Genomic DNA, 11,134 nt, shown 5'->3' with positions numbered 1-11,134 from the left:
GACCGGAATTTACTCTGCATGGGTGGATCCGAAAGCTCCTACCTTGGAGAGGTTCCCCGACATTTAAAAAAAAAAAAAAAAAAAAAAAAAAAAAAAAAAAGAACCCTAAAGTAATAAGATTGACAGCAGACATCCTAAGCTATCAAATTTTGATAACTTACAAATTTGATTAAGATGTAAATGTTTAAAGAGACTAAAAAAGGACACGTGGTATAATCTCAACAGTCAAATTTTAGTCGGGAAGTAAATTGTCAATTTTCAAAGTTCAGGACACAAATTGTAAAATTGGTGATAATTCAAGGCTATAAAAGTGTGTGACACGTACATGATCTTATTTCATTAATTTTATTTTATTTTAGGTAACGTTCATATCTGTTCATAAAATTGTGACGTACAAGAGATGTCAATGACCGATGATACCATTCCATAAAAATATACCGACTCTATGTTTGTTATTAAGGTAGTGGACAACGTCAGAGGCAAGATCTTCCCTGTACGATTCACGAAACCAATCGCGTAGTATACACCATACAGCCAAACTGGTTTAATTTGCCAACTAAATAAAGTGAAAAAGAAAATGCAGCCTCCCAACTCCCAATGTATAGACTATTATCTGGATAATTAGGAACTTTGGTCGATCGTGACTTGTTCATATCCATTTGTGTTTTTTTTTTTTTTCTTGAAAAATAATTAGCTCCCATCTTTTAAAAATTCTGTCTATTGTAGACAATGGAGAACGTGTGATTATCCATGATGGTCTCAGCTCAGCTACTACCATGGGATGGCAAGGTTGACCAAAAATTCCTAGTCGAAACGCTGGGGTGGTTGACAAAAATCTCTAAAAACTACTTACAAAGCAAAGTTCTTCCAAAAAGCCCGGTTTTATTCATTGCGTGAAAGCAAAACAAATGACCTGAAACAAGCAACAATACTCTCTGGATAACTGGAACCGACCCTTGGGAAGCTTACAAGTTTCATAATGGTAACTAAAACTTTGTAGACATTAGACGGCCTCTATAACTCTTGTAACTACTAACTCTGCATTCCCCATGAAAGAAAACTTTACCTCCCAGAAATCTGGAGAGAGCTTTCTTTATCCTCATCTCAGTTTGCTGTCTTGGTTTCTCTTTCTTGCAAGGCATGCCAAACCAACCTTCCCAAGCCTTTGCCTCCCCCTCGGCTTCCCTTTCTTTCAACTCTTATAAAGCTGTGCCTCACAAGAGGCATGCTGAATGAATGCTGATACAAATCCATATGAGATCAAAACAAAGGGAAAGGAGAAGTGAAAGATTCTGTGATATGGAGATTAAGGTACAATCTGATTCCAAGAATCACGATGAATCAAAACATCCACTCTTGCAAGATGGATCTGAAACAGAGGAGAAAACACCGATACAGAAAGCCATTAGCCAGACATTTCAGAGCACAGCTCATTTGGCCAATCTTTTACCGACTGGATCAGTCCTGGCTTTCCAACTTCTATCACCAATTTTCACAAATGAAGGCAATTGTGACTCAGTCAGCCGGTTCATGACTGCTGCACTTGTGACTCTCTGTGGGGTCTCATGTTTCCTACTATGCTTCACAGACAGCTTCAAGGACAAAAAGGGAAATGTTTGTTATGGGTTTGCCACTTTCCAGGGCCTGTGGGTCATTGATGGAACAGCCAAGCTTTCACCTGAACTTGCTGCAAAGTACCAGCTGCGCTTCATAGATTTCATGCATGCCTTCATGTCAATACTGGTATTCGTAGCTGTAGCTCTCTTTGATAAGAGTGTGGTGAGATGCTTCTTCCCAATGCCATCATATACGACCCAGGAGATTCTTACAAGACTGCCGGTAGGAATTGGTGTCATTTGCAGTATGATGTTTGTTGTGTTTCCTACCGAGCGCCATGGAATTGGCTTCCCCCTCTCTGTAAATTAACAAAAGTTCACCAATTATAGGCCTTCTATCTCCATGAGCATTGCTCAAGGGATAGAATACTAATTGTGAATCACAACACAAGCACTGTTGTATTAGAACTTTTGGGCTTTAATACAACTTCCATGCCTTTGAAGTACATTCCTAATGTTTCCCTGCAATTGAACCATCATTAAGGAAATGTCCTGTTCATGCTTGTCAATGCTAATATTGACAGTGTAAGGTGATCGAAACTCCCCATAAAAATCAAACATGCATTTGAGCATACTGAAACTAAAAGGATTGTGATAGGATTTTAGAATAGAATTACCATTCCAAAGCAAATAATGAGATGTCAATGTGTGCAGTGCGAGTTTGAACATAAATAATTTTTTAGTCATAGATAATTGCAATTAATAAAAATCTTGAGTAAAACAACGACTCAATACTGAAGGATATTCCAAATTTTAGTTCAAATAATAAGATGACGGAATCTCAGTAGTGTAAATCAAAATTCACATGCACACGTATATGCATATGCAAGAACTCATAAAAGCCAGTGGAAGTATTTTTCTTGAATTTACTATTACATCTTATGGTTGGGAAAATTGTGTGCTCACAATTGCTCCAATAAGGACCTTCATAGTTCATATAGCAATTTTCAAAAAGAAAGGAAAAAACAAGTATTTACAAAATGATAATTTGGCTGTGTCAATACTCGATACAAAGCCATAAGCACAGAATAGGACACTGAAAATTATTTCACCGCATTCATCCATGGAACTCTATACAATCAACATAAAGGCCGTTTCCATAGTCAAACATACCAAAGTGATAATCTGGATTATCAAAGACAAAATATAGCAGTTAAAAGAGTAGGTACGAAGGCAAGATTAGCAACATGCCAGATACATTACACTAAAGATTGGTTTTCAGAAAAAAGGAGCAAGAAGCTAGCTCTCAGCTCAGTGCGGAAAAGGCAGATTTGATTTTCAGAATTCAATATACACAAATATATATGGATATCATTCCCATTGATCAATGACACATGCCATCACTATTTACTAGATAAGGACGGGAATATCCCAACTACCTTTTTAAGACCTCATGGGGAACCAACACTAACTAATAGCCTCCCTTACAGCTCTATGGGCTATAGTGCTCCCTTGAGGCACGTGCCCTGAATTCTTTGAGGCACAGCTAACCTGTCCCACCATCCTCCCCTCTCAGTCATTATGAAATTTTTATAGACACTAAGTTGCCTCTGTATATTTTCCAACTACTTTTCAACATTGAACATGAAACAAAATTCTCCTTCCAGAAACCTGAAAAGGCTTGCTTATTTCCATACGCTGAGTTTTGGGAGATTTAGGTACATTCCCCGCATCACGATGAATCGAAACATAAACCCTTGAGAACCATGACTGAAACAGAAGAGAAAAAACTGATAAACCTAACACATCGTTACACAATTCTAAGTCCTTGATCAACTATTTTTCCCAAACCTAAAGCCCACCAAAGAAGGAATGAAGAGATTCTCTAAATTTGTCCTGCTTCATGTAACTTCTTGTATACAGATCCTACAATGCATTCAGCATTTAAACTTCAGAAGTTTATTCATCGACCGAATGAATGATACAATTTAACTTAGTCAGAAAATTCAAAGTTCAGAAGGAGACACAATATCCTGAGCCAGTAAATTTACGCTTTAATTATAAAAAAACAAAAAATTATGTGATTAGAAAGAAAAGAGTCCATAGACCAAGAGCACTTACTAACTCATAAAACTCAAGCTCAGAATTGTAATTCTGGCTCAACAAATTCACTCATTAGCTTGTCTTGCAAAAACTCGGCATCTTCCCGCACCTTCCTTCGATCCCAAAATCCACCAAAAACTGCACTCCACGTTCCCTCAGTTGGAAGACACCCATCGATCACCATTTCATCAATGATGCGAGCAGCCTTATGTAAGTCTCCTCTCTTAGAAAAACACTTAATCAGAAAATCAAATGTTCCAGTATCAATTGAGATACCCCTAGTCCGCATACTAAGGTACAACTGAAAAGCTCGATTTGGATCACCATTAGTACAAAGGCCTTGGACCACCATGTTATAAATCTTAACATGAAGGCTCCAAGTTAATCGGTTCGGTGAGATTCCCCCAAGGACCATTTCATCAAGGAAGTTTGCAGCTTCCTGGAACTTGCAGATGTCACAGAAGCCACTAATGATCTTACCATACAACCCTGCATCGGGTTTCAATCCGTGAAGTTTCATCCTGTCAAGAATCTCCAAAGCTTCTCGAAGCTTTCCATCTTTACAGAGTCCATGAATTAAAGTGCTATAAGTTATCATATTGGGCCTATGCCGTTTGCTAATCATCATCTCGAGGAGCTCCATGGCTTGTGAAGAACGCCCACCCTTGCAAAGACCATCCATTAAAGCACTGTAGGTAAACACATTTGGCTCAATTTCTCTGATCTTCATCTCTTCGAGCAATCCAACAGCTTCATCCAAATTTCCAGACTGGCACAAACCATGAATCAAAGAAGTATAGGTCACAACACTGGGCAAACAACCCTTTGTCTCCATCTCTTTTAATAACTCCTTTGCTTCTCCAATCTTTCCCACTCGACACAACCCATTAATCAGGGTACCATATGTATATGAATCTGGAGTACAACCACGATTGGGCATCTCTCGAAATATCCGAAAAGCAGCTTCCATTGTCCCGCTGTTCTTGCAAAGGGCTTTAATCAAAACATTAAGGGAAGCAACACAAGGACGTATACCCATGCCTCTCATATGCCTATAAAATTTTATAGCCATCTTTAACTGGTTTTCTTCAACAAGAATTGCAAAAACTGTAATGTAAGATCTCTCACTGGGGTTGCACTGAAATTCCTCCATCTTGTTAAAGACCCTAATGGCATCCAGGGGCCTGTGAACCCGACCGAAGGCTCTGCACAGGGAGAGGAATATATCTTCGGTAATACTACACTTTTCCTCCTTCATTCTATTAAGGAGCTCCTCTGCTGGTCTGAACTGATTTGCGGAAACCAATTTGGAGATCATTGCACCAAAGGTATTATGATCATGCCGAAACCCATTAACGTACTCAGCTGTCCCCGAATCAAATATTAGAGTAGCTTTCTGTACGTCCTTTTCTGCCCGTATCAACTGCTCAACTAGGGAAGGTGTGATTTGTTTCGGCCATTTAAACATACTTTTACTACCCATTACTGGGAATTCTCGCTTGTTAATATCACCAAACTTCAAAATGACGCGAGCTTCCCAATCTTCAAGAAATTCTCGCCAAAACCAGCCAAACAGTCTGTATACGAACTAATCAAACTGTCAGCAATAGTTTTTTGCAGTGCTAACATCCAGATTAGAAAAACAAATGTGTTCGTGTGTGTCCACGTGATCTGTTGCCCATTCCATCAAGCACATGGCGGCCGCAGTGAAAAGGCAGCCTGATACGAAATAAAGGCAATGCGAGACTCGATTTCAAGAGGAAAACTTGAAAACAAAGGGAAGTAGTTGTGCATATATCGGATCAGTGTGACATAGGCAAGAAAAATTACATGAAATTACCACTTCCCTCCAAGAGCTTGAGATTAACCTGCAGAGCGGAAGCATCATACTCGAGTAGTGGTGTCCGCTGCCCAAACTCAAAAGAAAGGACTTCAAACTTTAAAGGGGCATTTCTTTGGGCTTGCATTGTGGAGTTTTTAGCTTTAAAGACTTGAGAGTGGTTTCTGGACCTGGGTTATTGGGCTGCTAATAATTGAGTCTTGTCTGTTATGCCAAGCCCACTGTGACGTGGCCAGAAGCATCTCAAACTGAAATCAAACAAAGCATCTCTAGTATCTGTATTTTTTTTTATAATTTTACTTTACATAACTCTGTCAAGAGCTTATTGCCTGATAAAATACAGCCCAGTGCTCCAAATATAATTTTTTTTTTATCCGTATTATATAGAAAAAGTATTGATGTTTCAGTTATTAAAAATTTTAAAATTTAAAATTCAAACTAAAAAAAATACTGATAAAATAAAATTGATATGTATAATAGTGTATATAAAATTATATGTACGTGTAACACTGATCAAGTGTGTCTATAAAAGAACTTGCAAATAAATTTATTTTATAACTCAAATTTATACAGTCTGTCGGAATTATGCTTGCATTATTTCCAAATTTTGCTCTTCATACGGTGTTCTTGACCTTTTTTCTAACCATGTAAAGGTTTAAACGACGCTAGGACACGCCGTTTTGAAGTAAAATGGTGTCGTTTAACCTCTAAAAAGGGCGCCGTTTTACTTTGGTTGAGCCATTTTCACCGTTTTGTGACCCCAAAAAAAAAAAAAAAAAAAGTATTTTGGCCATTTTGAGCCCATTCTTTTTTTCCCTAAACTTAGATCAAACTATAAACAAATTTTAATCTATTACATGTTATTAAATATTAACTTAGTATAATATTTTATAGTAATGTTTAACTTATTCTTATTATAATATTATACATTAGCTATTATATATTAGTATTACATGTTATTACGCATTAGTAATTAGTATTAGATGTTAATATGTTCTTACGCATTAGTGGCTTAGTGCTTATACATTTTTAGTATTAGATGTTATTATAGATTGATTACTATTAAATGATATTATACTTTAATATTTATACATTAGTGTTATATGTTATTATACATTGATTATTATACATTACTAGTACATGTTATACATTAGCAGTAAATGTTATTATACATTAATTATTATATATTAGTATTACATGTTATTATATATTAGTAATTAGTATTACAGGTTAATATGCTATTATGCATTAGTGGCTTAGTGCTTATGCATTAACATTATTAGTATTACATGTTATTATAGAATGATTATTATACATTACTACTACATGGCATATTAGGTACATTAGTGTTACATGTTATTATAGTATAAGTGTCAAAGGCCTGTGGCCTGATTGACATAACTCCCAGCTTTCAAACTAGAGGTCTGGAGTTCGAAACCTCTCTCCCCAAATTAATAAGAAAAAAAATGTTATTATAATATAAGTGTATTATTTTATGTACATTTGTTCATACTAGTATTTAACTCACTATATAAGTTATAGTTATATATAATATATATGATTAATGTATAAAAAAATAAATGTATTTTTTTTTATAAAAAACATGTAAAATGTCGGAGTCGGAGTTGAAGTCGGAAGGTACAATCAGAGTCGGAGTCTGTACACTACCACCTCCGACTCCAACTCTGACTCTAACTTTTTCGAGTGAAAAAATTCCGACTTCGATTCCGACTTATCAAAACTGAAGCAGAGCCGAAATGGAGTCGAGGACGGAGTAGGATAGTTGGAGTTTTGCTTAGCCTGACTGAGTAGCAAGACAAGTCCTCGTCCCCAAGCCTTTCATTCCTGATAAGACTGACCCACCCTACTTTGTGTCCTCTCCCTCCCTTCCCCAATAGTATCTATTTCTTCATTTAACCATCATCATCCGTTGATGGACCACACAGATGCATACTCCACCTGATCTCCCCATGTTATTACGTATAACAGTTCAAATGCCCTCCCATGTTATTGATTCCCTTTCTATGGACCATGGTGTGCGTACTGTATTAGAGTGGTCTGCCATGTATGCAATCCAGAATCTAAAGACTACAACTCTAGGACCAAAGTTGATGAACCGCTTGGCTTCTGTCCACCTATTGTGAGTTATATGATTCGGCGCAAAATAAGTCCTCTCTCTAGTTAGTTGTGATAATTAGATTAGATTAGATTAGATAAATGAGTTAAGATAGTTTGTGAAAAAAACCAGGCCTAAGAGCTCCGCATAGCTACAGCAAGCACGTTTCTTTCTCTTTTTTCCTTCTCTGTCTCTCTTATCTCAGATCATGGAATCGAGAGTCCCGTTATGCTCTGTAGTACTTTCGGCTCCTCTCCCACCTCCGGAAGCTACCGAGAGAGTGCAACAGCAGCTGCAACAACAACATCATTAGGTTCGTCTCAACAAGGCCAATGGGAGAAGGTGGGAGTCGCATATGGGGGAGGTAGCTCCAGCCGACCCTGTTACTCAAGAGCTCGAGCCTTAGAGGGAAGTCGGGCCACATCTAAGCAACTGCTTCTTCATCGCCCGCTGGGGGGAGCGATTCCATCGGGTGAGGTCCGTTTCCTCTGACCCGGAAGACCTGACCTTGTTAGCCTTTCCGACTTATAGCCTCCGTAGTTTCTATTTTTTCTCTAGTCTGACACGATCATATTCTGATGCACAGGGAAGCGAAGATCGCTCCGGTTGAGTTCGTCGAGAAGTACCTGGCTCTCATCACGGGGTTCTTCTTTTTCATGTGCTAAGGTCATTGCGCTGGTTCCACACCGATGAACTCAGGCTCGAACTTTTTGTCGGTCAAATAGTAAGACTAGTATGTTAAGTGTCGTAATGCAACTGTGTATGTGAAATTTCCAAATTATCACTGTGCAGGTACTTAAACGCCCCATTTGGATTTAAAGACGAGTTGTATAAAATATGGTTAAAATATTATTTTTTAATATTATTATTATTTTAAAATTTAAAAAAATTGAATTGTTTAATATATTTTATGTAAAAATTTAAAAAAAATTATAATGATTAGATGAGATGAATTTTCGATTCAAATCGGGGCTTCAACGTGATCTTCAACATAATCAACAAAAAGATCTACAACTACTTCCCGTATCCTTAGTAAGTACTAGTGTTTGTTGTCCTGTGTTCTTTTGAACGCGTTGTATGACATCATGGGTATACTTGACCAACGTTAGGGGTAGATCGATCAGCATGAAAATTGGTTTTTCTGGTGGTTTTGTTGCAGCTTTGTTTCGGTTGTGCACTTGTTCGTCGGGGTGGTATGCTGTTTAGTGAGCTGGGCCGTGGGCCTTCCCAAGCGCGCTGTAAGTGAAACCCACTCTTCAAGCCCGGCCAGTTACTTTGTAACAATTAGTTGATGTTCATTTTTCCGGATCTGTTTAGTCAGCTTGTCGCTTTTTCATTAGCTTAGGTCCATAAATGTCTATATGCTATAGATTTTCTACTTTTGACATGTTGGCAATGGCTCACAATCCCCTCTAGATAATTAGATTCCTTCCTCTCACTTGGTCACGTGACCAGCAACGTCTCTTTTGCAGTCGTTGCTGTCTCTTTCACTCATACAATCAAAGGTGAAAGGAAATTTGATGCTCTTCGGCATTTTAGCTTTGTATTTTTTGGCTATTATATGACCAACACCAATTGATTCAACTGTTACTTACACTTATATGATATTTATTTGTTGCATCTCTTGAGCCCTTCTTTAATGCTGCTGCCTCTGATCAGTTCATTCTAGGGCAATCAATACCTTTTACTTCATGGCTGTCTCTGGCTCCTGTCGTTCTTGGTAAGCTCTTCCCTTTACTGCTTACATGCGTGTTTCAGTTTATATGGTGCACGTTTAGATGTCCCTAATCTGTACAGCAGACCATACCACTTGACTACAGGACTGATCTACGAATTCAATATCCCTTCCATCACATAATAGATAATTTTTTTTCTTTTGGCCCGTTTCATTATAATAAGTAGCATTTGTAAACTTTCGTCTGCTATGGAGGGAGATAGAGTGGTAGTTACATACATATGTATACAATCTGTTAACGTCGCAAATCATGAAGACCAGTCATTCTTTTTATCTTTGTATGTGTTTAGAGACATATGTTGCTGTCTATAATAGTATGTTTGCCTTTGATTTGACATGCAAGTGTGTCAATGGCATCATTGACCGAGCTTTCATTTAACTGCATGGACTGGCTTCATCAGTGCTATGATTTCCAATATCTCCTTACTTACAGGAGTCTCAATTCTAAGAAAGCCATGGTTATCTTCTATTAAATTCTTCTCAACTCTTTTACCTGGAACAAAACAAAACGAGTTGATCAGACAGTTTTTAACTTCAATGACTAGAAGTTTTGCTAATGATCTTTTTGTTTCTATATGTCAGTTTGCAGACTGACATGGATAGTACCAATGTCTATGCTTATATTTCCCTCATTACCCTCTGTCTACATTCCACCTGCTATCATTGTGAGTGAACTTCACTTGCAACCCCTAGAATCTTGATGTACGCAACCTAAATAATGAATCTGACAAGTCCATGTTCTAAAGTCTTTGATTGTTTCCATGTCCTTATGTTATTTTACAGGTAGAGTGACCTCAACTGATGAAGCATGGGTTTAACGATGCAATTGCAAAAGTAGGTCTAACCACGTTCCTCTCAGACCTTTTTTGGGTGGGGATGTTTTACCACCTTTACAATCAGGTAAATTGTTTCTATATATCCATTGGTAACTGATGTTTTCTTGCAGTTATGTGAGCTCCTCTCTTTTTTTCTTCCCCGGCATCCCTTTCTTTGGATAGCTTCAACAAAGTGGTCCCTGAATTTCATTGATTGGTAATTTTCACATCAGGAGTATCATCTTATAAGCTGACAAGAACTGTGTTCTCTGTTGTTTTTTTGGCTTTTGAAAACAGTTGGCCACCAACACCCTAGAGAGGGTGGCACCTCTTACACATGCAGTTGGTAATGTGTTGAAACGAGTATTTGTGATTGGATTCTCGATCCTTGTCTTTGGTAAGTTTTTTCCCTTCTTTTTCCTTTCTTCGGACTTTAACTTGCCTTGAGAACTTGTTATTAATTTGTGGCTCCTGGCAGGTAACAAGATTTCAACACAAACTGCTATTGGAACAGCCATTGCAATTGCTGGAGTAGCAATCTACTCTTACATCAAGGCCAAGATGGAAGAAGAGAAACGAGTTAGTTTGTTACCTTAAACTTGAAAAGGAAGAGAAAGTACCTATTTTCTATACCTTCTCTTTAAGCTAAATTTGATTGATCTGATTTTCCTTTTGGCCGCAAACAAAAGCAGCATGAGAAAAAAAAGAGGTGGATGCGGGGCAGAATCTTGTCATGTAAATTTTTTAAAATTTCATCCATTTTTCTTTTTAACTCATAGCACAGATAGTTGCTAATTTTGCAATCATCTGGTGTTGAGTGAAAATAATGAATCACATTGTCACTTGAATTTTGATTCTCCTTGTCTAATGGTAATTTATGTGTTGAAATTCTCCGTGTCTAATGGGAAAATCCCACCTTCCTTTTCCCTTTTTTCTTTTTATATCTTAATGATTTTATTTAGGCCTCAT

General features: G+C 37.6%; 2 protein-coding genes and 1 pseudogene across 6 annotated transcripts; 2 read left to right on the top strand and 1 right to left on the bottom strand.

Moving 5' to 3' along the window:
* Window positions 1–849: 849 nt before the first annotated feature.
* LOC121266855 (pentatricopeptide repeat-containing protein At5g46100) lies at window positions 850–5,628 on the bottom strand. 5 transcript variants are annotated; one of them, XR_005940928.1, is made up of 4 exons: window positions 5,490–5,627; window positions 3,678–5,236; window positions 3,408–3,482; window positions 850–2,078 (listed from the first exon to the last, which is right to left on the bottom strand). XR_005940928.1 is itself a non-coding variant. In XM_041170699.1 (3 exons), the coding sequence occupies exon 2, from the start codon at window positions 5,140–5,142 to the stop codon at window positions 3,697–3,699; it is 1,446 nt and encodes a 481-aa protein (XP_041026633.1). In that variant the 5' UTR covers window positions 5,143–5,236; window positions 5,500–5,628; the 3' UTR covers window positions 850–2,078; window positions 3,678–3,696. The 5 variants fall into 5 exon arrangements, 3 of the variants coding, with proteins under 3 accessions (XP_041026633.1, XP_041026631.1, XP_041026632.1); XR_005940929.1 differs by having other exon boundaries at window positions 850–1,915; XM_041170699.1 differs by lacking the exon at window positions 3,408–3,482 and having other exon boundaries at window positions 5,500–5,628.
* On the top strand, window positions 1,237–2,062 carry LOC121266857 (protein DMP4-like). The gene has a single exon (XM_041170700.1). The coding sequence runs from the start codon at window positions 1,237–1,239 to the stop codon at window positions 1,924–1,926; it is 690 nt and encodes a 229-aa protein (XP_041026634.1). The 3' UTR covers window positions 1,927–2,062.
* Window positions 5,629–7,109: 1,481 nt separating the features above from the next.
* Window positions 7,110–10,762, top strand: LOC121267967 (annotated as a pseudogene).
* The last annotated feature ends 372 nt before the right edge of the window (window positions 10,763–11,134 follow it).

Source organism: Juglans microcarpa x Juglans regia, chromosome 5S, assembly GCF_004785595.1.
Source record: "Juglans microcarpa x Juglans regia isolate MS1-56 chromosome 5S, Jm3101_v1.0, whole genome shotgun sequence".
Classification (NCBI taxonomy): Eukaryota; Viridiplantae; Streptophyta; class Magnoliopsida; order Fagales; family Juglandaceae; genus Juglans; species Juglans microcarpa x Juglans regia.
This window is presented reverse-complemented; position numbering and strand designations above follow the sequence as displayed.